Source organism: Gymnoscopelus braueri (assembly GCF_963280865.1).
Source record: "Gymnoscopelus braueri genome assembly, chromosome: 7".
NCBI classification, from domain to species: Eukaryota; Metazoa; Chordata; class Actinopteri; order Myctophiformes; family Myctophidae; genus Gymnoscopelus; species Gymnoscopelus braueri.
The window spans coordinates 44,957,508-44,983,823 of NC_137608.1; the positions used below are offsets into that span (position 1 = coordinate 44,957,508).

Consider the following 26,316-nt stretch of genomic DNA (forward strand, 5'->3'; position numbering starts at 1 on the left):
TTGCTTAGACAGCATTTCTGCCCGTTCACCACGTGCAATTTGAGAGGCATCTGCTTTCCAAGACACACCTCCTCTCCACTCCTCTCCTCTTCCCTCCTCCTCTCCTCCTTTCCTCTTCCCTCCTCCTCTCCTCTCCTCTCCTCTCCTCTCCTCTCCTCTCCCCTCCTCTCCTCTCCTCTCCTCTCCTCTCCCCTCCTCTCCCCTCCTCTCCTCTCCTCTCCTCCCCTCCCCTCCCCTCCCCTCTACATTAGTTTCCCTGGATGTCAGCTGAGGGCGACAGAGGGAGGTGTTCCCCGTCCCCCCGCCGGTTCTCACTCAGTCAAGAAGAATCCCCTCCACTCTCCACAATAACTTGCATTTGTTAAGACGTCGACACACAAGGCGGCTCGTCGTTCAGTTCCTTCCCGTGAAGTGGATTTAAAAAGACTTTTCTCCTGCAATTTAACCCCCCTTTAATATCTCCCACGGAACAACACACGCAGGTGGAGAAGAAGCATGTTCTTCTCACGCCGTGTCATTCTGAAGGATTAAGGCAATGAGGGAAGAAGAGACAATTTGCATAAGTGACATTTTGCTGTAACTGTGATATTATTATATTTAAATACACCTTCTGTTTACTTTCTGCGTTAATATCTCTCCGAAAGGAGCACCTGGAATGGACAAACTTTTGCGCGTGTTTTCTGCCACGTCTGGACTGTAGTAAAAACTCTGTTTCTAGCATGAAGTAACCGCTATGGAGCCGGACAATGTCCCGCACTCCAACCTGAAAGCAGCTGGAGTCGGGGGGTGAGTAAGAAGAGCTGTTACACATTATAGAACTGTCCAAACAACTGTCCTTTTCTCCTATTATTTATTTGGGTTATCCGGTTCATATAAACTCAGGAGCTAGGGAATACAGTTCTATCAGTGCATATACTGTCTGTTAACGTTTATAATGTTCCCTATTAGCTGAATATCATATCGTATCATGTTTGAATATATTTGCAGCTAAATGAGTTATTGTAGGCTAGACTGTAAAAGTAGACATAATGTTTCTTAAGCCTGTTTGAGGAATATTTGTTTTTGACTGTTTCACACAGTGTTTAAGTATCTACTTCAAAAGGCTACAGGATTCTCAAACTTTTAATTTCAGGGACCCCCTCACCCCCACAACTCTGAGAGTATTCAAATGGAACCAAATGAACCCCGTTTCATTTTACACTCCCAGTGTTACAGACCTGTAAGGGTCCATTTAGAACCCCCTCAAGGAACCCAGAGGGTCCCAGGACCCCACTTTGAGAACCACTGGGATAGAATAATAGGCTTATAAAATTGCATTTTGTGTATTAGTTCTTGAACAGTTTGGACCATATGGTTGAGGAGGAGGATGAACTGGGTCTTGCTGCGTGTATGAGGATGAGGATGGACTGCCAATGGTGTGGGAATAGCAGTGAGCCTCATCTGTGAGTCTCGCTGCATGCATGAGGATGGACTGCCAATGGTTCTGGGAATGATTTGAACTGGATGTATGAGAGGAGGAGAGAAAGACTCACTCCTCGTTGTCCTCCTCCTCCTCCTCCTCCTCCTCCTCCTCCCTCTTTCCTCTCCTGACCCACAGTGCATCTCACTCCGCTGGTTGGCCAGTGGGCGGAATGGGAGGGGGAAAGAAGATAGACAAAAAGTTGCATCATATAACTGAAAAGATTTGCTGCTATTATGAACCACACACACACACATACACACACACACACCCCTCTTGTTCCTGCAAATGTAAGCGTAGTGTTAAACTAGAAAGGTGCTCTGCTTGCTCGAAGAGCAGATCCCCTCCAGGCTGGGTTGCCTAGCCCAGTGGTTCTCAAACTTTTTCATGTCAAGGACCCCCAAATTGACACTTATTAGCCCGCGGACCCCCATTTCAAAAGATATGCCAGGGACCCCCATAAGAGAAGATTTTTTTACGGCTCTAGCAGTGATTCTCAACCATTTTAATTTCAAGGACCCCCAGTTTAACATGCATTAGGGCTACAGACCCCCATTTAATGGCATTTCTATCACTTGGACCGCAATCTATATTGTAAAATCTATGTCAATTTAAATGGAACCAAATGGACCCGTTAGGGTCCATTTGGTTCCATTTGTACACTCTCAGAGTTACAGACCCACAAGGGTCCATTTGGTGCCTAATCTATCATTTAGCTGGGGACCCCCTGGAACTCCCTCAAGGACCCCTGGGGGTCTCTGGACCCCACTTTGAGAACCAATGGCCTAGCCTACCCAGGGCTGTGTCAGTCGCAGGGTGTAGCCGTCAAAACGCGAGGAAGCTGTGGAGGAAATAGAGTTTGAACAACAGACAGTGAAAACACATAATATGTGTTTTCACTGTCTGTTGTTCAAACTCTATTTCCTCCATTATGACATATTTGTGGTGGCCCCTATGGGCAGACGTGAAAGCAGTTTTGGAGGTGCACTCCATAGAAGCCCCTCAATAAGCAATTCAAATGTGGGTATGGGTATGATTGGATGGTGCGTTCATGATACATGGCATTTTTGTAAGCAATACAGATTTGTGAAGGCATTTGTAGGCAAAGGGTATGAAGTACAAAACCCTGTTTATCAATGGTCATTGTCTCATGACTCAAGAGACCGTTAAATGGTAAACAAATGTTCCTAATTTGAAAATCATGTTTTGGCAACAAACAGTGACATTTGTAACACGTGTGGCACGAGGTGTAAGTGCAATGGCTTTTGGCTCTGAACCCCTAAATGTGTGATTTGAATTTGAAGCAGATGGGACACTGTTCATGATTTGTGGCATTTTGTGCAACACGGGCCACTCCCACAAACCTTAGAAGCCAGTAGTAGCCAATCATAATGGAATCTGAAAAATCTGACCTGTACGACTTAATCATATGACTACAGAGATAGTGTGTACACATTTGTGTGAATTTTTGACAAAATCTGCAGCAGTTGGCAAAAAGTGTGTTTTGCAAAGATCTGTCTGTTAAAGCGCCACCATGTGGCCAATTTGAAATATTTGGGGCGGAGGTTCTTCCTTGGTCTACTTTGAGTATGCATGCAAAGTTTCATGCCGATCGGTCCCGCCGTGGCCGAGATTAGCTGCTCACAGACGGACAGATGGACAGGCAGACAGACGAACTCACGGGAACATAATAATGCCTCGCCTTCGGCCGTTCCGTCCTGGCGGGGATATAAAAGAGTGCGTGAGAAATGCTGTAGGCGTGTAGAAGAACAAACCATGAGCGTTGAACCAAAGTCACGATGTGTGTCTCTGTGGTTGACCAGTGGTTTGCAGTGGCTCTGACTGGCATCTCGGTGCTGGAGTTAGCAATCACTTTCTCCCACCCTGAGAATGCGTTGACTGCTAAGGCTTATGGGTCATGGGAACTAAGTCCTCCTCAGTGTGTTAAGGGAAACCACTAAAGTAAATTATTTCCACAGATGATGGCCATGTTGCTTTACTGTAACCACTTAAGGTTTTACGACACTTTTTTACTTAGCTGCCACTTACGCCTTCGACCCGCACCACATGCCAGGAGAGGAGAGGAGGCACCCAGACTGTCAAGTTCAACCACTTTCATCCCTAATTTGGGCATAAAAGGCAAAGATTTTTACTAAGTTCTGCAAAAATATAAATGTTTGCGACACGTTGTGAGTTTGTAGACCTGCTATTTTTCACTCTTCATCGAAGTATATACAGGGCTTATTAAGTGGTTAAATCATGTTACTTCCAGCATTTTGGAAGGGGCGGGTAGGTGCTGAGCTTCTCTGTACCAGTTCCCAATCTCTAATGCTTGCCTTGCTCATGGAGCTTTGCCTGCTCTGTGAACATAACAGTGTGTGATAATGCCAGCTGTTGGATGTGCTTCTTCTGGGACGGACCCACTTGGGAAGTGCTCAACCCAGTCTGTAGCCAGACTCCTGTGGGGCAGTTTATCTGGCCCAGTGACCAGTGGTGGAAAGTACATTTACTCAAGTACTGCACTTATAATTACTTAAGTACAATTTTGAGGTGATATTACTTTACTTGAGGATTCCCATGTTTCAATAATTTATACTTTTACTCCACTACATCTCACATGCAAATGTTGTACTTTCCTTCTCCACTGCAATTATTTGAAAACTTAAGTTAAAAGTTATTTGTTGATTTTTATTACAATAAAACATAGATGAACCAATTAAGCCCTATTTTATACTTCTTTGATTAAAAATTAGCCGGTCTACAAGCTCACAACGTGTGGCATCTCAAAAAAAAAATCACGTTACTTCTCCTAGCGAGCGTAGTCTGGCCATGTGACAAAATAATGTCAAAACTGCTCAGTGACTTGAACCAGCTGTAGAGGCTGTGAGCTGCTGATGTTGCCTTCGCTGGAAGTCACTCTGCATTGGCGTTTGACCACTGGAGTGAGAGAATTGAGATGAATCTAGATTCCGTCGCACTGCGGCGCTGCTTGCCTGCAGTCAAGATCTGTTCTTTTCGGCAAGCGACACTGTCAGCGTTGCCAGATTCTGTGAGAGAAACAAGCAATCAGGTCTAGGAAAACCAGCCCAAAAGAAGCAGGAAGACTATGGGCCACATGAGCACTTTAACATATACATCAGCTATTTGAAAATAGCAGATCTACAAGCTTACAACGCGTCGCGATGCGACGCGTTGTAAGCTTGTAGATCGGCTATTTTCAAATAAAATCTTGCGGGGAAATTATTATAAGCAGATCTGGCAACCGTGGACACTGTGCTGTGATGGATTAGGAATTGAGCTTCAGAGGGTAGACATCAGTTTCGGCAAGTTGTGTGATGTTCACATCCCAGCCTTCCTCTCTGTTTTATGAGTTTTGAACAACTGATCAGAAGGATTATCTATTCATTTTGTCTTAACCTTATTGCATTTCTCTTGTACAATATCTCTTTCCAACAGGAGAGCTCTGATTCTTTGGACCGTACTATGTTGTCTGAGACTTGTACAAGCACATACTGAAGGTGAGTACGTTTTGAATAAGGATTGACGTACCTTGTCCTGTTTTAGGTGAGAAGCTGTTAAAGGGATATTTCACTTTCAAACATGTTTGGGCTCATGTTTGGGCTCGTCTACTCTGGCTTTCGTGAGCACCTCGGACAGTTTTTAAGTTGCTAGTATCAGTATTTAGATATTTTATATTCATTTTATCAGACACGCCCCCTTCCGATAGAACTGTCCGGGGTGCTCACAAAATCCTGAGTAGATGATAAAATGACCACAAACATGTTTGAAAGTGAAATATACCTTTAATAAACCCATCGCATCATAAATTTACTTCATGCGACACTGCACACAATATTGCTGCATATGTAGTCAAATGATTAGGAACTGCACTGCACAATAATGTTCAAAGGTCAGTAAAATCGCTCGTTTTCGCTGGCAGTAGCGTCCCACTATTACACTATTACTCTGGCAGTTAAAGAGTTAAAGGGGTATTTCACTTTCAAAAAAACTTTTGGTCATTTTATCATCTACTCAGGCCTTTGTGAACCCCCCAGACAGTTTTTAAGTTGCTTGCTTCATTATTTAGATATTTGATATTCATTTTATCAGACACGCCCCCTTCCTATACAAACCCATTGTAACTTCAAACTTCATTTTAACCATGTTAGATTCATCAAAAACACCCGTCCTTGGTTCTGGTGACTCATCCTGCCCTCCTAATGCGTGAGGGGGCCGTGTTTTTTCAATTACTTTTTTCTTTTATTTAAAAAAAAAAAAAATTGGAAAATGAAAACAATGAAAAACAAAAAAAAAATGTAAATAAAATAAATGAAAAAAGTAATCCGAAAAACACGGCCCCCTCACGCATTAGGAGGGCAGGATGAGTCACCAGACTTTTTAAGTTTTAAGTTAACAAGGAAGTGGATGGGAGTCTAGATCTTCGAAAAATCATATCAAATTTTTAATTTTTTTAATGTTTTTTTCTTAAAAACGAGTTAACTCGATCTTGGCAATCAAGTGATGGATTTTAAAAACAAGTAAAAACAAGTTAACTCGTTCTTGTGGTCAGATGGGTGGACCGCGAACGGTTTTGAGATTTTCAATAGGCTCTATCTATGCCCAGCAGCCATATTGGAAATAAATGGGGCCTCTTCTTTACTTACGTCACAGGTGTTTCCAATTATTCTAATTAAGTCTCTGTTCCATTTAGTGTAGCACAGTGGTTCTCAAGCTTTTTAATTTCAAGAACCCCCGTAACTGAGTGTACTCAGAGTGTACACTCTCAGAGTTACGCACCCGTAATGGGCCATTTGGAACCCCCTCAAGGAACCATGAGGGTCCCTGGATCCCACATTGAGACCCACTGGTGTAGCAACATGCACAATCAGCACCCTGACTCTGTTTGACCAGAATGGAACACAACCTTAATCAGCATCATTGGTAACACCTGTGTGAAGGAACTTAAGGAAGTAAGAAGCGGCCCAATTTCTTTCCAATATGGCTGCTGTGTAACCTATTGGCCCTGATCCAGAAAAGGTTGGGAACCACTCGTCTCATTCTTACACCCTCTTTGATGAGTTATTAGGCAGCATGCATGCATCAGACAGACGTTCGTTGACAAGGACGACATGATTTATGATCCCAAGCCTGTTGGTATGCGACGTGAACAGTGGCGAGTTGGCAGAAGTGTGACATGGCAACTCTCTGCACAGGTACTTATTCGGCTGACGCCTCGCTCAGGGGTGCCTCACAGGGCTCATAAGCCCACTTCTGACGGTGCCTGCCGTATTGTAAATGTTTTTACTGGCACAAGCTATTACGAGTTGAAAGTGAGAACACACATTCCATTGTCAGTCACGTAGTGCGGGACTACCGGGGACGCAACAGGGGAGCCTGTCACATCCAATGTCTGACGCTTGGGGAGTGAGAACGTGTGGAGACTAGACTCAGTATAACAAGCAGCTGTGTTAGGATCACAAAATAATTTGTCCTTAAACTAGTAACTGCTGTGAGAGGTGTGAGATAACACAGATCTTTGACAGGCGTTTTTCTTAGCGTCTTGATTTGATGTATGACATCATCTCAGCGCCTACAATCTGCAAGAAGAATTCATGAATAATGTCCGTACCGTACCCTATACTTGCAGAACTTTCTATCTGAGTCAGACCCTGTCCATAAATCAGCAAGTGAACCCAGCTTGGACCCCTTGTTGTGGCCTCCCACGTGTTTGTTAAAGATATCAGGGGATTAACTAGGACTGCAGTGATGGGCATCTCCTGCATAGCTTGATCAGTGGTACAGTACTCCTGCCAACATTACTGTTGTATCAAAAATGTATATAAGCCCCCCAGACAGAAAGCCCTCAACACGCAGAGTTTCCCAACCTGGGGTCCGGGGGACAGTGCCAAATATCACGGGGGGTTCAAAAATAGCAAAAATGGCAGATCTACAAACTCACGATGGGTCGCGATGCGACACGTTGTGAGCTTGTAGATCGGCTATTTTGTATAGGGCTTAAGTGGTTAACATCTTGGAAAAACACAAGATTGTGTGCATGTGAGGGGGGGTCTCAGCTTGTGTCAGATGTAAGACTGGGAGAGATAGTCAGTGCTAGCTTCCTCTTTGAGGCTTTCATCGCCCGCTGGACGTTGGATCTGTGTTCTGAACTGGATTAGCGGGAATCCTCCTTGTACGTCCTTCTCTGGAGTCTGAAGGGGAGCATGCGAATTGGGGGAACCAACATTTCCCGAGCCATGTGAGGTGGTCAGGAGGACTGGAGCCTACCTCCTGTTTCCGTAGTGGGAGGCAATGTGATGTATTGTACAACAGTGGTTCTCAAACATTTTCATGTCAGGGACCCCCAAATTAATGTGTATGTGGCTACAGACTCCCATCAGAAACAGTTTGTACCAGGGACCTGCAGAAGAGAAGATTTGTGTTAAAAACGATTAAGTTATTCAAACTTTTTCCATTTTTCATGTTTTTTTTTAAACATGAAAAAAATAGCAGTTCTACACGCGCACAACGAGTCGATGTTGTGAGCTTATAGATCGTCTGTTTTTGAATAGCCGAAGTAGAAAATAGGGTTAACTTTATTATTCTGGGGGACCCACTGGAAACCCTGCGGTCCCCAGAGAGAACAGAATTTGGGAACAACTGCTGTACAAGTACAACCCCTGGACATGACGCTAGCACAGTATTTCACAGGGACTTATACCCTCAATCCAACCCTTGATGCTGAGTGCCAAACAAGGAGGCACTGGGTGGGTACCATTTTATAGTTTTTAATATGACTCGGCCTGGGAATTGAACCCCGACCTCCCAGCCTCAGGGTGGACTCTCTAACCACAAGGCCACTGAGCTCAAGGCCATTAGATTTTACTCTCACAACAATCTTTATGCTTTAGAGCACTCAGTTAAAGGAGAATTTTGGACTAAAGTTTTCTTACCTTTTCTATGACGTTATGATATCTTAGGATGAATGGTACAGTAGAAAATGTTCATAACTCCACCCCTGAGCCGCCACAGCTTAAAAGGTGCGCGGATAGGCCTTAGGTTAGATCACATATTTTAATAGCTTTAAAAAAAACGTTCATAGTAACAGAACACTGTCCCAAAAAAAAAAAAAAAAAAAACAGAAGTCTCGCTAGACGAGATTGAAATCTCGAGATTTCAATCTCGTCTAGCGACACTTCTGTTTTTTTTTTTTTTTTTTTTTTTGGTTGCATAGTGTTCTGTCACTATGAACGTCAGATCTCACCAAAGAAATTTAAAAAAAAAGCTATTAAAATATGTGATCTAACCTAAGGCCTATCCGCACACCATATATACATCCAGTAGGCTATCTTGCCCATGGTAAGTGACCATGATCTCGCAATGCATACTGTGTATTCACCTGTTTCCTAGGCTGTGTGTTTTCCACTTCCTGTCGATTTGATCCAATGAAATCCAATGAAACTGGTCAGATGACCAATGATATCCAATGAAATCGACAGGAAGTGGAAAACACACAGCCTAGGAAACAGGTGAATACAGCATCCTTTAAACGGTGAGGCCGCCTACGCTTCCATTGACAAATTTAGACCCTGGTGTCCGCTACGACACCTTCAGGTTGGCAATTAGTTCTGCCTGAAGCTCGTAAGTGCAATATCTCCCACATGGTAAGCGGGGGGGGCTGTCTCTTTGCTCTGCAGTAGAAATTTGGCCTCATGCGGGGGACCGGAATTCGAATCTCAGGTAGGAGATACGGTAAAAGTTACAAATTGCAGCTTTAATTTAACTCTGAGAGTGTACATTTGTACTCATTTTACTAGTTCTGTATGAACTTGAATCAACTTGAACTTCGATCAACCCTAGAATACAGAAGAGTGACCCAATGATCAGTGACAAACACGATCATGCCCAAGTGAAATCTAATATTCTCAATGAAAGGCCCTTTTTAGCCATTATATCAGCAAGAGGAATCCAGCAGTTGAACGAAGGGTTTTTGTTCCTGTTTGAGGTTCAGTTTGATGCTTTTTCCATGTGCGGTTCTGTCACTATGCTCTCCAAAACCTTCCCTGGCTGCACACACTGTGCAGGGTTTCCATCCCTTTCTCCTGAAAAACGACGGGCGGCTACACTTTTCTTTCTGTTGATGAACTACAGTTCATGTTCTCGCCGTCTCAATTCCGCGCTGGAGACATTTGTTTCGCATTAGGACACCGAAGCATCGATATTTATTTGAGCTGTATTATGTCAAAGGCTTGTTGTTTAGACACCGTATGCATGCAGACATTTGAGAGGATTTATCCGTTCAGCACTCGTCCACTGACATTTCCAAGTCCTCATTCTCAGATTTGAAATCGTTCCCATCTAGATAGGTTAATTTTCAAATTTTCTGCTCCAAGCGCAAAGCCTTTTGTTTGACACTACTGATCACTTGTGTTGATGCAGGATGATAACAGACATATTTCCAGTTTCAGTCAAAAGTGTAACAGTGTGAAACATTATACGTTATGTAACTCATACGATTAAACAAAATCTGGTCTTTATTCTGTTGGTGTTGCACTGTAGGATTCAAGGTTATGTTTATTGCAAAGCGTGTACACACACATGCCTCACATTTTTGGGTGGGAACTGTTTAGACTTAAAGGCTACTTCCCAGCTAAACTGAAATCTCGTCATGACGTATGGTACTCTTGAAATATAAAGATATATGAATGCAGTTAAGACAAATGAGACGCTGCAGTGTGAGAACATTAGCCTAATTTCCTTAACCCTTTAAGACCTGGAACGCATTGGTGTCACTTTAGATTTCTTTGGCTATTCAAAAATAGCAGATATACAAGCTCGAGCTTGTAGATGTGCTATTTTTGAAAAATATTGGAATTTTTTTTTTAATTTTTTTTTCAAAATGTTAGGATTTAGAAAACATTTAAGAATCGCCTCAGGTCTTAATGGGTTAAAATGAAATGGCAATTAAAATCTCAATTGTCTTAATTTAAGATATAAACTCTTGTCTTTACGCTCTGTCTTAACTTCCATCTAAAGGCTGTGTGTTAATGTTACTCAGAGTGTAGAAATGATCAATTGTTGCCATCAATAATGTTGGAGGATGATGATTATGATGATTATAGTGGTGGTGGTTTTCTTTGTCAGATTTGTCACAATGCTTTTTACATATGATTTCCTTTAGTCTGATTGTCTATGTTGCTTCACTTTTATACAAGAGGGAAAATACCAAATCAGGTCATTATTGGCTTTTCAGATGTTTCAAGTTCTCAGGGCCTTCACTCAACTATTACATAAGGCAGCCCTGCTACTGGTTCTGTATTAAAAAAACTAGTACATATTCTTCTCAGCAGAGGCAAATGTGATAAAAACATAAAACACTAACATGGTTATGAACAATTATAGTTAAGATATATATATAACACAGTAACATAATTAGACACAGATCAAGACATTCCTTATCAACAGTCAGCTACTGACCCTAACATACACATTTACTTGCTGTTGTTGACTATTTCTCTCTGGGTGTTAATGGTCGATGTCACCGAGCTGACGTTTTGGTTTGTCTCCTTTAGATGTTGACGTTCTGCGGCAGCTCGGGCTCACCGGGCGGAGGGCCGGGGCGCCGCCGACGTCGGCGGGCGCTCGCTCCGTCCCCAACGGCGTCATCCCCTTCAAATCTGGAGCCATCCTCACGCAGCGGGCGCGGATTCAGGTGCCCCTGCGCTCCGTCATCCCGCCCGCCTACAGCACCGCCAATCTCTCTCTGGTCGTCAGCCTGACCTCCCATCGCGTCAACAGCGCCTATCTGTTCGCGGTGCTGTCGAAGCGGAAGAAGCTGCAGCTCGGAGTACAGTTGACCCCGGGGAGGGTAGTGGTCTACGTGGGCCAGAGGAACTCTGTGAGTTTCGCTTATGATGTCCACAATGGCCACTGGCACAGTCTGGCGTTGGATATCCAAGGCCCGCGCGTTTTCTTTTATGCTAATTGTGGGGAAACGAGCGTGTACGCAGATTTGCATTCTGCAAAAGAGGAAGCCCTGGACCCGGAGGGCTCTTTCCTCCTGGGCAAAATGAACCAGAACTCCGTGCCCTTCGAGGGCGCCATCTGTCAGTTTGACATTTACCCCTCTGCCAAGGCAGCTCATAACTATTGTGATTACATTAAGAAACATTGCAGAGAAGCCGACACCTACCGGCCCGTGTTTGCACCCCTCCTACCTCTACATTCCATAGACCCAAACATGGCTGTCACCCATAACACTCCGCTGTCACTGACGGAATTATCCAAAACAGCCCATACACCTAGCTTGGCCTTGACCGAGGGGAGGATCAGGACTACGGTTTTTTTCCCCACTGGCCGCGCTTTAACGTTGAACGAAAGCATGTTATACCGGACGTCCCGCACCCCAAAGTCAGTTACAACGCCTCCTCCTCCGACTCTGAACCTGGCTTCGCCGCCGCTTTCCAATCCAGGTTTGGAACGCCCGTATCTGTTTGCCACTCCAACCGTCACCGCGTCCCTTCGGACCAGCGCGGCGCCCCCGACTCCAAAAGCGGCGTGGCGAGGGGAAGCGGGCGCCAAGGTCCGGAAACCCTATGCGGCGGGCGGCGTGGTTTTACCCGCCACCGTGGGGCCGCCGAAGGTGAGGCCGCGCCTCCAGACCACGGCTGCCTCCAAACGGGGGTCTTCGAATGCCTACCTTATGCACAAGAAGCAGCTGACCACACTCGTTCCAAAGAAACCTGAGCCAGGACTGACCAGTATGCAGGATGTCGGACCCACCTGGTTTCTCCCGGTCACTCCAGCTGCAACAGATGGCTTCCAAACATTTGACTTGGAACCGACCCAGTTCTCACTGTTGGCTGGACCACCTGGACTAAAGGGAGAACCAGGACCGGCGGTGAGTGTGCACTGTAAAAAAAAAAGAAAAAGAAAAGCACCCTTACCTGGAAGAATGTGTGTATCCTCACAAGTATAGTAATATAAACTTACTGTGTGCAGACAGCACACACACACACACACACACACACACACACACACACACACACACACACACACACACACACACACACACACACACACACACACACACACACACACACTCTCCAGCACAGTGAGCGAGTCTCGGTGTGTTATGCCTGCCACATGTGTGTGTTTATTTTATGATTGCCTTCTTCATGAACCAAGGCGTTTAACCTGTGATAGATTGATATCTTTAACAACTGACATATTTACGTATGTGCTTTCGTCCATTTTGCTCTCTTTTTTTTGTTTAATCCCTCAGCTCATTATGCATGACTGCTCACTGTGCTAAATGACCGATTTGACCCACTTTGAAGTCGATGACACGGCGGCCCTCCATGTGACGCTGATATGTATTGCTCCGCTGACCCCTGCGCCCTGACTGTGTGGTCCTGTGGAGCGCAGATATCTGAAGGATTTTGTGCATTTTACCCTATAGTTCTTCTCCCAAGTCGGTTGGTTGGATAATTGACGTTTTGATTCTTCCAAATTAGCCACCTAGTGTCCCTATTCTGGGCAAGTCTCAAAGGCTCCCAACGCGTCACAACACGTCACAACAATGTGCGTTGTGAGCTTGTAGAGCAGATATTTTTGCTGTTTGACATACAACAAAGTGGTTTGCGCCTAGTGTCGAAGGCAAGTTGGTGTGTGTGTACATTTCCTTTTTAGCAGCGCGGGTAGAAATAGTCAGCCTCATAGTTCATGGTTGCCAGTTAGGAATGGTGAGGCTCATAGTTGGTGGTTGCCAGTTGCCGTTTGTGTGAGTGCAGCGGCTGGCAGCAGGGTGTTAGATTCCTCTAAAGAGGGTGTGTGACTGTAGGAAGAATGGGGACCTTTAAAGCAGGGTCAAAGGTAAACATGGATAAAGAAAGCACCTCCAAATAAGTAGCCATTGAGGCCGCAAAGGCTAAAACTAGAAGCAATACAGTATGAATACAGTGCTTTATATCCACAACTGAGGGCCTTAGTTTAACTCGTCTTTTAAGCTCCGCGCGCGCTGAGTTTCCTGGTAGGAATGATGGCATCACACGTGGCCGTGGTATGAAATGGAAAACTTGTGTTTCCTTTCAGATTGCTACAGAAGTACAGAGGATACAGGCTTTAGCTTTGTATAGGGAAATGGATGAATTAGAATTTATGATTCATTGAAAGTTTTTTTTTAAATATATAAATGATATAGCCTATATATATATATATATAACTACCTCTAATGCTCAGCTTGTGACAGGCCATTGAAAGCACGGAACACATAATCAGTATGTTAAATGCTAAGATGTCATGGTGCCCAGATGTCAGACTTGAGAGGCTTTCCTTGTTTTCAAAGGGCTCATTAAATCTTGCAGTCTTTGACTCTTGGCATTGAACATGAGAGCTAACTAGCCCATTACACCACTCCATCCTCAGTGCTCATATTTAAAGGCAACCATCACAAAGCTGTTTCAACCATATTTCTTTTATTTGGCCAGTAATAAGATACAGTATAATACCCTATACAATTTGGAATAAGTATTTAGGTTTGAAAAGTAAAAATGTCTTCACTTTTATTGCACAGTAAAATCCAGAGAGTTAATTTACTAATTCTTGAAAGTGTAACCGGGCAGAGAGTCTCAATTTAAAATGAACACAACCACGTAACTAGTCCATACCCAGGGATGCACGCACACCAACCAGGCTATGTGCAGACTTGTGACCGTGACTAAAGATCTCATAGCCCATGGTAAAAATGCTAATAAACTGCAAAAGTGTGTGGGCTGGGAAATCGATGGTCAAAGGCAAAGCCCATGTGCAATTTCAGATCAATTATATTCAACCCACGAAGGAGAAAAATGGATCAGAATGGATGAGGACGGAGTCTTAATTGAGAGACAGAGTTTCCTGCTCTGCTGTTTGTCAATGCCAATATGCAGTTTCAGTTTTAGAACTCTGTTTTACTGTTGGACAGTAGGATTTAGTTGTTTTATTCGCTGAACGTCTACATCAATTAGAATGTTTGTTTGCTAGCATGGCGGTCTAATGCGGAGTGGTTTGGCTCATGTTTTCCACTGTTACAAAAAAGAGGTCTTGAGATCCCTTTATTTTCAACCGAGAGACTTCAGTCAGGCAGGTCAGGGAATACACTGGATTGTATTCCACTAAGGCCACTAGAAACAAACCATGTTTATTGGAGAACAATAGCAGATTCAGATCAGTCCTTCATGTGAAATCAGGGTTTACTCACAGTTCCCTCTCTATTGTACTATATATAGCTTGGTACCACTTCATCTGGACGACAGGTTACACCTGATTTATACTTAAGGTGGATTCAGACTGGGTCCGATTGATTCGAACCGTTCTCGAGTACGATTGGCCTCTCCCAGCTGGCCAGCATTCACATTGGCCAAGATTCTTCCGCACCCGAGTACACTTCATTCAACAGTAATGGTACTTATGTGCCTCATGGGGGCGCTGTGGACTATATGGGGCTTTGGGAGATAGAGAATGTCATTCACAGAAGAAAAGTCACTTGTCAGAGTGTAGAGTGAATAATAAAGTTTGACTGTGTTCCTGACGTTGTCTTGAGTTATAATAACAACAGGACAACAATACACAACCACAGCAGTGTGTGCGCGCTGGTCTTTGAAACCTTGAAATGTAACTTCGTCTCTGTTCATATGATAGTGACGTCACGGACGCGTCCTTGGTATTTTAGCAGTGACGTCACGGACTAATCCTTGTTATATTTATCCTAACGGCAGCGTTCGCTACACATGTGTTTTTTGTTTATGTTTTTTCCATGGCTCGCGCTACTCAAACAGTAGCGGGATTATTATGTCTTGTCAACATTCAAGTAGAACTATGAGAAGGTATAACCCAGCAAAAATAATGTGTAGTTATAAAAAATATATAAATGATATATGATTAGCAGTCCACTTCCTTCTCTTGGTACGGATGGATTCACATTGCAGCGTTCCGTTCCCGAGTGCGCCGCAATCGGACCCGAGACCCCAGGCGGTCTCGGGTACGGTACGTTGATGCGTTACGGGGAACGGTACGCTACATTCACACAATCACAACATCTGCCATGTGGTCCGGGGTGCGCACCCGGGACCATAGTCTGAATCCGACCCTTAGTTGCGTGCCGGTGTCTCGCACCGAAAATAGCCGATCTGCAAGCTCACAAGCTTATAAAGTGTTGTATTGTGAGCTTGTTGATCTGCTGTTTTCTGTGCAAGACACAATCTGCAACCAAGTAAGTATAAAGGTCAAGTCAAGTGGATGGACGAGTCCACACCACAGCTATAACAGAGACAATGGTGAACGATATAGTTATCATTATAGTTATAGTGCTTGGCGTGAACGGCCCTTAACTCAGGGTTTAGAGATGTAGAGAACTTATGCCTTTTGTTATGTAACCCCCCCCCACGAAGCCTCTCAGGTTCGGGTTCCGTAAATACAATCTTTATATTGCCGTCATACTAGTCGCTCTGCTCTGGTCATAGGACCGGAAGAGCGATTGAACTTTTGGTATTTTTGTTTCTGGAATTAAGTTCCACACATTTGGGAATGGGGGAGGGGGGGGGGGGATTTGACTGCCCACAATTCCCTTTGGTACGTGAAGTTCTGTTATTAGAGCATAGTGGACTCCGAGCAGCTCCCCTTTTCCATTATGTTGGATGTCACAAGCAGTGACAACAGGCCACCTTCAGTCCTTTCGTTTTTTTGTGTGGTAAAGGACATAGTACTCTATCACAGCTTCTTTGTATGCAGGCTAAAGGTGCCTTAAGTGTGAGGTGTCTTAAAATAAATCCCATATTCTGTACACCCAGAGCCATCCTCAAACATTTTCATGTCAAGGACCCCCAAATTGATGTATTTGACTGTGAACCCCCATCTGAAAAAGAAATATACTACAAAACAACTACAAAACAAACATTTGTGCCAAGGAAAATAAAGCTCACAACACGTCACATTTCGTGCGTTGTGAGTGGATACAATTATTTTGAAGCTATACAGGTATTAACCAATTTAGCTGGGAACTTCCTGGAACCCTCTCAAGGACCCCTGGGGGTTCCCAAACTCCACTTTGAGAACCAAATGGCCTACAGTACATACTTAGATTAATCCAATTTGAATGCTAATGGTCCCTCCTCTTAGTTATGATCCATGGTACAAATTAGAACCAAATGCTAACTTTTCAACTAAACCGAAGCTCTCCAATATGACCCCTCATTAGAGTTGACCTTTCTGGAGCTTTGCTAATCCATGTATGAAATTGTTTTAAGGCTGCCTCGTGCCCACCCATACGGAACTTGATTGGCTATGGTTGGAACTAACACCGGTTTCCCTGCCAGTACGATAATTTAAGACTTGGAGAGAGCAGCTTCTGTAGTGATTTTGGACCTGAATTTGAGGCTGTTCTCAGAGGAACACTGTACAGGGAGAGCTGCACTAGGCCTCCTGTAACAACCCACAGTCAAGTCTGCCAGCACCTCACTGACTCACTGAGCCTAACAATGGACCTCAGCGCGTCCAATTTTTCACTGACCTTCTCCCATGAACACGATAGTAGAAAAAACGTTTAGAGAGTGCTTCTACCTTCCACATGTCATGAATTAACCACCTTACACAACGAAAAATCTAATCATGTGGGTTTGGGGATCCACATGTGAACGGAGCGTGGCTCCATTTGTGGATGACCTCATGTGGCCAGCCTGTGACATCACTCAACTATGTCAGTCGTCGATTATGTATTTTTGCCAGACCCAGGGGCTCGGCCTACAAGAGGCTTTGTCGGTCGGTCTGTCGGTCGGTCGGTCTGTCCCTCTTTTCCTACCCAGCCATTCAGATTTCAACCACTAGGGGTCTGGCAGAACCAGGTCTCCTGGTCTTTTTGACATATGACTCCAAATTTGGGTTCTGGCGAGCGTGCACAGAAATCTGTTGCTGACCGGTCCATCGGTTTGCAAGATTAGCTCCAGACTGACACACAGACACACACACACAGAGGTGGACCCCCATCCGAAAAACGTTTTTTTGCCAGGGACCCCCATAAGAGAAGGTCCCACAGACCCTTTAATAGAAAAAAACGATGGCGTGCTTTGGAAAACAATGAGCAATAATGTCAAGTATACTGTGTATCGTATTGGGCCGAACATGCAAGACCACCAGTACCGTCCTTTAAACACTTGACAGTGAGCCCTATTTTATACTCCATTGTACGACGGTATTGCCAGTGAGAATAAAACGTTTTAAATTGTTTCGAAAATGTTTCCAGAATAGTGGGCGGCCGGTTGAACGTTTTTAAGACCACTTTACTGCAATTCTAAAAACTCTCCTCTGAGTATTCAACACCATTCTCCTAAACTAGACTATACTTGTTTGGTTGAGTACTGTGTATTTTTTTTGACCCACTTCCTTTGCTGAAAGCTTGACATCTCCTGTCTTTTCTGTTTTTAGGGTCTTCAAGGACCTCCTGGGAAGTCAGGACAACCAGGGAAGAAGGGCCCGCGGGTAAGCCTCTGAAATGTTCCACGTCAAGCACATCCCCAGCCCTGTCAAGCCTCGCAGATATCTCCCCCGATATTTCCATTCCTGTTTTATTTCCCTCTATCCTTCTGCATTATGCACTAAGCACTAAGCTCCGTGTTCAAGTCCTCCGTGTTCATTTGACTCCGAGAGGGTACAAATGTAACTCTCGGAGTTACAAATGGATAAATTAACACCGGATTTTACTGTGTATTGTGCATGAGTCATGGTCTAATCCTGTTGGCCTATTAAAATAACATTAGCTTGATATGGTGCGTTTTTCTGAGCATTATGATAAAGCACTCAATAACAGCTTTGGATTATTGAGCATCATTCACCCTGACTTGCCGTTTTCTTTGGCTCCGAATCCGGTCAACCTTCCGGCTTGTCCGCCGCCAAGGTCCGTTTTTTTCTTAAAACCTGGAGCGCCGAAACAAGCCATAAGCTTCTAAATCCGCATGTAGCCTCTCTCGATGTGAAAATAATTGAACACATGCGGTAGTTATTAAACGGACGTGTATGAAAAGATAAGGCGCTGTTTAGAAATGGCGTATGCGTATACTATCCAGATTTTTTTTGTTGAAAAAAACCTTTCCGCCGAATGAACCGGTGGCACTGGGTACTTAAGATAGACTTACCTCCTATGTTAACGCCAATGAATGCTTTCAGTGTGTCTGTTCCCTAGACTGAATCCCCTGTTGCTCCTTTTCCTCCTTTTGGGGGGGAGGTGGGGGGTGGGGGCATTCTGCAACTGAGCGCTTCTGACGGAACGGCAGAGCATGCAGTGCAGTTATTTTAGGCACTGTTTTGTTTGTTTATTTTATTAGAGAAGGCAGAGTATTTGATGTCGGTTTCTCTCTGTCGAGTGAAGCTGGTTTTCTGTTGAGTTTGTTCCAAAAAACGCTAAACTCTCAACGTCGGGTCCCCAAACCAGATGTTGAGAACCAGCGTCCTAATAAATGATGCCCTTGTTTGTAAGTTGCTACTCTTTAACCACATGCTCCCTAGCGTCCCTATATTCTGGGGACAAACATTCGGCTAGCGGTAGCTGATCTTCAAGCTCACGCAGCAATTTTCGACGAAGAGATTTGGTGTAAACGGGAAAAAGTAGGGGGCCTAGTCTAGACCCCTGGGGGACACCGGTCAACAAAGTATAGAGTAGTGTTGTCTCAAACTATAAATGGCGTACTTAGTGAGTAAACTAAGCGATTGTTCGGTTTAATTTTAGTCCTAGGCTGGACTGAGTCCAGCACTGTAGACACCAGAAAAAGAATTAAGACCTAGTGTGTGTGTGTGTGTGTGTGTGTGTGTGTGTGTGTGTGTGTGTGTGTGTGTGTGTGTGTGTGTGTGTGTGTGTGTGTGTGTGTGTGTGTGTGTGTGTGTGTGTGTGTGTGGGGGGGGGGGTACTTGTATCACTATACTTGTGAGGGCCAAACGTTCCCAAAAGTGTAATAGAGTTATTAGAGTTATGCCTGATTCATGCTCAGTTGCGCGCTTGTAGAGATAGGCTATTTCTGGGCTGTAAGGTTAAAGGGATAGTTCACCCCCAAAATGACTTTTTTTTCTATCGATTAGTCACCCCATGGAGACTTGATTCATGGATATTTTTTTTGTTCCTGTCGCATTCCTAAGACAATAATTTGATGACCAGCGGCAGTTCCGGTAGGAGACACAAAGAGTCTCCTTTGTGTTTCCTACCGGAACGAATGCCTACCGGTCCGCTGGTCATCAAATTATTGGCCTAGGAATGCCACAAAAACTAAACAATATCCATGAATTCAAGTCTCCATGGGGTAACTAATCGATAGACTTTTTGGGTGAACTATCCCTTTAAGGGGTTATGGTTAAAATGGCAAAGAAAATGCATTCATAAAATAATCATCCTAAAATGCTGATGTCCTCACAAGTATAGTAGTACAAAGATGTGTGTGTGTGTGTGTGTGTGTGTGTGTGTGTGTGTGTGTGTGTGTGTGTGTGTGTGTGTGTGTGTGTGTGTGTGTGTGTGTGTGTGTGTGTGTGTGTGTGTGTGTGTGTGTGTGTGTGTGTGTGTGTGTTAGCTACCTGTGAGACTGTGCCCTGTGGTCAGGCCTCGGAGGGGTGAGCTGTGGGAACCCAATCTCTTTAAACAAGGAAGAAAGGGGGCTTTGTCCCCGTCTTATTAAAGGCATTTAAGACCTTGTCTGGAGCTCAGTAGCACACCGCCTCTATGGAGCTCATTTACCCATCGCACTCTGGGGACTAGGGCTGCAACTATCAAGTGTCTTCCTGGCCATTATTCTATTGATTATTTTAAAATAGCCAATCTATTTAGCTATTTACATATTTTTTTTTAACATACATTTTTTGTCCTATAATGACATGCCCAAAATAGGGATCAATTGCTTAATCAAGCAGATATACAAGCTCATTATGAGCTTGTATTTATTTTTTAATCGTGAACATTTTTGCAAATCTTTTAATATTTTCTTAAAGCAAACATTTGTAACTCAAATCTTTGCTTCTGGGGGTCCCTGGAACAACATATTTTGAGATGGGGGGGCTGTGGCCAAATACATATAATTTTGGGGGTCCATGACATGAAAAAGTTTGAGGAGCACCACTGATATTATAGCAACATAGGTTTTTCTGTTAGGATTTAGAAGACATTTTTAGATGTGTTCCCGGATTGAATGGGTTAAATCAGGGGTCATCAACCTTTTCAGGCAGAGGACCCCCTAGCTGAGAGAGAGATAAAGCAGGGACCCCCTACTCTATATTGTATAAAATTGTGTTTCAGATTAACGTTTTTTTTTTTACTTAGTCTGCTCTTCTTTCCCTCTTCACCTATAGCCTCTTTGCCAAAAATAGCCGATCTACAAGCTTGTAGATCTGCTATTTTTGGCTAAAGTTCTCCTCGGAAAAGGGGATGCTAGGGTTCAAGTGGTTAAGGTAAAAAAAAGAAATATCACACAAAGATTTGGCGGACCCCCTGTAGTAGCTCTGAGGACCCCCTAGGGGTCCCGGACCCCCTGTTGAAGACCCCTGGGTTAAATTATTGCACCCCTACTCTCGAGACCCCCTTCTGCAGGTCACTGCAACTCACAGCGGGGCTGAGGTGGGACTGGGGTTTCATTTTGGCTGACATTTTTGGTGCAGACAGCTCCATATGGTCCAGAGGAGGAGGAGAACCTCACAGCTTCCACACATGGGCAACACAAATATCCTCAGCTGGACCTGGCATAGCCTGTCCAAACATTAGGAATTAATGTGCTATTTCTCCATGGTAGAACATTTTCCACTTTATTATAACACGACATGTGCGCCTCACAGCGAAACCCTCTTTTAACCCCATTCAATCCAGGAACGCATACTGTGTCCTTTTTAGAATTTTAGCTATAATAACCATTATTTTTTTGTAAAATCGTGAAAATGTGTGCAAATCTTTGAATATATGTTTTTTTAAAGCGAAAATGTTTTACTCAAATCTTTGCTTCTGGGGATTCTACAAATGTCAGTTAAAAAACAGTAAAAAAACAAAATAATATCAGTGTTTCTCAAACTTTTTTCATGTCAAGGACCCCCAAAATGATATGTACTTGTCCGCTGACCCCCCCATCTCAAAATATTTTGTTCCAGGGACCCCTAGAAGCAAAGATTTGAGTTAAAAATGTATATTATATTTAAAGATTTGCACACATGTTTTCACAAATGTTTTTATCAATATAGCAGATCTACAAGCTCATAGAGCGGCCCCGATGAGCTTGTATATCTAAAGTGACGCAGATGCGTTCCCGGTCTTAACGGGTTAACAATGCTCTGTCCGAGGGATCCATAATCGCACTAATGCTTAATTGAAACTTAGTCGTGTGCCGTACCAAAAATAGGCAATATGACGTGTTGTCGTGAGCTTAATTATTTCTGGTATAGTACAAATCAGGCTCTGAGGCGATTCTTAAAAAAAATCTAAATCCTAACAGTTTTTGGAAAAAAATCAAAAAAATATGTTTTCAAGATTTTTCAAAAATAGCAGATATACAAGCTCATAGCGCGGCACTCGGTGCCGCGCTATGAGCTTGTATATCTGCTATTTTTGAATAGCCAAAGAAATCTAAAGTGACACAGATGCGTTCCAGTCGAACGACTGTGTCATCATACGACAAAAAAAACCCCTCATGTTTACAACTTTATTATTATGCGAAACGCAGCATAAATGGAAGAATCCTCCATGTCAGTCGAGCGTGCTGGTATAGTGCTAATCTTGTGTGGTTTATTATCATGAATTGCAGCCATTTCTGGAGCTAATTTTTACATTTGGATGCAACTTTCTGTACGTCGGGTTCTAGTTAATCCTATCAACAAAAGAATGCTTGTCTTATCCAGATGTGATGTGACACATGTGCAGTAGATGAGCAGGTTTTTTTCCACAGTTATCTTGACAGCGTTGCATGTTCCCACAGAGAGGCCGCTATCAGCCAGTGTCATTTGCATATCGTCGCTGTAGGGTTGAAACCTCGTCCAAAAACCCGCTACTTTAAAAAAAAAAGCACATGTGTTCCAATGGATACACGATATAATCAGCTCTTGTTAATACTCCTCATTGGTTAACCCACGGACATAATTAATCACTTTCAGACCAGTGTTGGAAAGTAACGAAGTGTATTTACTCAAGTAATGTACTTAAGTACATTTTTAGGTACATTTACTTTACTTGAGTAGTAAAACATTTTAGGCTACTTCATATTTCTACTCCACTGCATCTCAGAGGCAAATATTGTAATTTTGACTACATTACAATTATTTGAATTTAGATTATTATGAACAAAGAAAACCAATTAAGCCCCACTTAATACGAGTTGTGAGCTTGGAGAATTTTTGCAAACTATTAAAAAACCTTGTGAAATTGCATATTGAGTACTTTTACTTTTGGTATTCTGAATACAGGACTTTGACTTTAACAGAGTATTTTTATATTGTGGTGTCGCTACTATTACTTAACCCATTGATACCTGGAACGCATCTGTGTCACTTTAGATGTCTTTGGCTATTCAAAAATAGCAGATATACAAGCTCATAGCGCGGCACCGAGTGCCGCGCTATGAGCTTGTAGATCTGCTATTTTTGAAAAAAATCTTGAAAAAAAAATCTTGAAAGAAAATGTTTTAGATTTTTTTTTTCAAAATGTTTCAAAATGTCAAAACTTTCAAAAAACCTCAGGTCTTAATGGGTTAAGTAAAAAAAAACTGGGAGTACTTCGTCCACCACTGGGAGGAGAGGGGGGGGCTCATCTAGCCCTGAAGGGGGGCTTGGGAGTTGATCAAAGGCTGCTTTGTGTAAGGAAACCGACCTGGCAGTGTGTGCAGCCGCTATCTGAAGCAGGGCTTGTGTGCTGTGGTGGAAGAAGTATGGTTTTTACTTAAGTAAAAGTAGCGATACCACAATATAAACATGCTCTGTTACAAGTAAAAGGCCTGTATTAAAATTGTACTCGAGTAAAAGTACGCAAGTAAGAATACTCAGATAAAAAAAAAGTGTCAACATTTTACAAATGGAACTTCTCGTCCGTTTTGGTTTCCGTTTCGGTGTACACTCTCAGAGTTAAAATAACACTGAGGGTTTTATAGTGTAGATTTGGGTCACATACAAATGGTATCAAATGGGGGTCCAGTGTGGCCTAATGCATACATACCCCTATTAAACTGGGGGTCCTTGAAATTAAAAAGGGTCCAAATGGACCCTTATGGGTCTGTATAGTAGTACAGTAGTATAGTGGTACCTAACTGGTGTGAAATGTGGTGTTGGCGTTGATTGACCGATGCAGGAAGCTTGGTTTGTTGGAGGAGCTGATTTTGTAGGTCATTATAAAACTGTATTCATCAGTCAAATGAAATGAATTGCACATGTAGTGATGAACAAAAGTATGCATTGATGAAGTTTTGTGATGTTGAAGTTCTACTGGAAACTGCAGTGAGATGATGGTTGAAGTGTACTGACAGGGTCGTTAGAGAGTCTGTTCTGTCACCAGAAGGTCACAGCTACTGTCATATGGAATACTGTATGCACAGAAACAAACAGTGGTGATTACAGTGCTACATAATTGCTAATTAAAGCTTTACGATAACAAGCCGCCCGGTATCACATCTTCCCCAGTGACTCCCCATCCCTCCTCTGTCAAACAACATCTCATGCATGCGACTACAGTGGCAAAGGTGCAACACGACGGAGCATAAATTAGGCTTGAGGGTCTGCAGCTGTGCGGGTAGGCAGGCTCAGGCTGTGGTGCCGTGATCACAGGGAGCGCTCCCTCCGTTCTAATGACAGCGACTGGAGGTGGGGTTTGGAGGACAACTGCTTTGAATCGCTATTATTGTTTACACACAGCAGAAACCAAGGATTATATATTTCAAGAGTGAGAGATCACCGTAAACATCCTAAGCCTCCTTCCTCCACACTGGGAGGAAAACGGCATCTGAAAGTTTGATGGAATGCATATTTACACGTGAGTGCTGTGACCACTTCTCCATTGCGTCTTATGAGCGATGGGGTTCATTTGGTGCCGGCCTGTGCGCGCATACTGGTTCTTATCAGTGGGACGTCGTCAGATAAGGAGTCTATTCCGCTGAATATTATTCAGGCTCGAGTTATACCTCGTCGTGCTCTGGGACAGCGGATATACTACAAGCTCACGATGTGTCGCATTGTGTCAAAAATAGCAGATCCACAAGGTCGCAATACCAGTGGCGATTTCTGGTTGTTAGTTTGTTAGACTTACTGTACGTTGGACTGGTTGTGAAATACCTGCCAAGTAGGGTCAACCATGCACTTCTTTCCTATTGGGTGACACCCGCTCAAAGTTCACCAATGTTCAACTCCACGCGTTGAAAGCGATCATGCGCCAACTCGCCGCAAACGGACGCTCCCTTTGGCTCCCACAGGATGATTGTGAACCGGGACACTGGCGCTTCTGACACAGTACAGTATGTGTGTGTGAGTGGGAGGGAGGAGCCAAGATGTTTCAACAAGTCTGACAGGAGCACGGTGAGGGCAGACCAACGTTTTAGGAGGATCTCAGCGTCAGGGCCCATCTTGACAACTTGCATGTGCACATGTTGAGCGTATATACGGTTGTGTCTCAATCAAACCTCATGCAGGCCAACAATATCCCACCATGCAGCATTAAATGTATAGGTTATAACCGGCTGAACAACTGAATTAACCTCTCTCTCTCTTTCTCTTCCTCTCTCCTTCTGTGTCTCTCTCTCCCTCCCTCTTTCTCTCCCCCTCTCTCCCTCTCTCTCCCTCTCCCTCCCTCTCCCTCTCTCTCTCTGGTGTGTGTGGCCTACAGAAGGTGTTAGGATGTCTGTTCGGGGGTAATGGTCTGTAAAGATGGTAGCAATCCACATGTCACCTCTGTAAAAGTAACCGGCCCGCATCATAAACCCAGGCCATACACAGCTGGACTGTACACGTCCACAGAACACTGTGTGTGTGTGCGCGTGTGCGTGTACGTGTGCGTACGGCTTACCCTCACCGCACACACTCTGAATAGACTGCCGGGAGCTCTTTTTTCGTGAGCAATATTTGGGAGGAAAGAGAGAGAGACACACACACACACACACACACACACACACACACACACACACACACACACACACACACACACACACACACACACACACACACACATATAGATGGACGGAGTGACTCATTCTCTCCATCCACCATGTGTGTCTCCACAGGAGAGCATCCACCCACCTTGACACCGGCACCTTTAACTGAGTGCAAATGTAATCATTTGAGTCCATTTGGTTACATTTGCACTCTCGCTGAGTTACAAATGGATATGTTTTCATTGTGCTCTAGAACACAATTTGTCTCCCTCTTCTCTCTCTCTCTCTCTCTCTCTCTCTCTCTCTCTCTCTCTCCCCCCCCCCCACCATCACTTCCTCCGTTATTTGCCTGCTATACGGGAGAGGTAATGGCTTCCATATGTTTTAATATCCAGGCCAGCCGGGGGAAAATGCAAGGCTAAGATGCTCTCTGGTCGAATAGCCAGTGGTGGAAAGTAACTAAGTACATTTACTCAAGTACTGTACTTAAGTACAATTTTGAGGTATTTGTACTTTACTTGAGTATTTCCAATTTACAATACTTTTACTTCTACTCCACTATATCTCAGAGGCAAATATTGTACTTTCACTCCACTACAATTATTTGAAAACTTTAGTTACTAGTTACTTTTCAGATATATATTATGATATAATGAAACATACATTAACCACTTTAACCCTATTTTATACCTAGGCTATTTGAAAATAGCAGATCTACAAGCTCACAACGCGTCGCATCGCGACGCG

General features: G+C 43.7%; 1 protein-coding gene across 2 annotated transcripts in view; it reads left to right on the forward strand.

Annotated features, from left to right (window-relative positions):
- Positions 1–306: 306 nt before the first annotated feature.
- col27a1b (collagen, type XXVII, alpha 1b) overlaps positions 307–26,316 on the forward strand; it is a 139,788-nt gene continuing 113,778 nt past the window's right edge. The window contains exons 1-4 of one of the 2 annotated variants that reach the window (XM_080433065.1): positions 307–786; positions 4,916–4,977; positions 11,029–12,356; positions 17,915–17,968. In XM_080433065.1, the coding sequence (XP_080289191.1) occupies positions 734–786; positions 4,916–4,977; positions 11,029–12,356; positions 17,915–17,968 (1,497 nt within the window). In that variant the 5' untranslated portion in view covers positions 307–733. The remainder of the gene's footprint in view (positions 787–4,915; positions 4,978–11,028; positions 12,357–17,914; positions 17,969–26,316) is intronic. The other variant, XM_080433066.1, reaches the window with a different exon arrangement.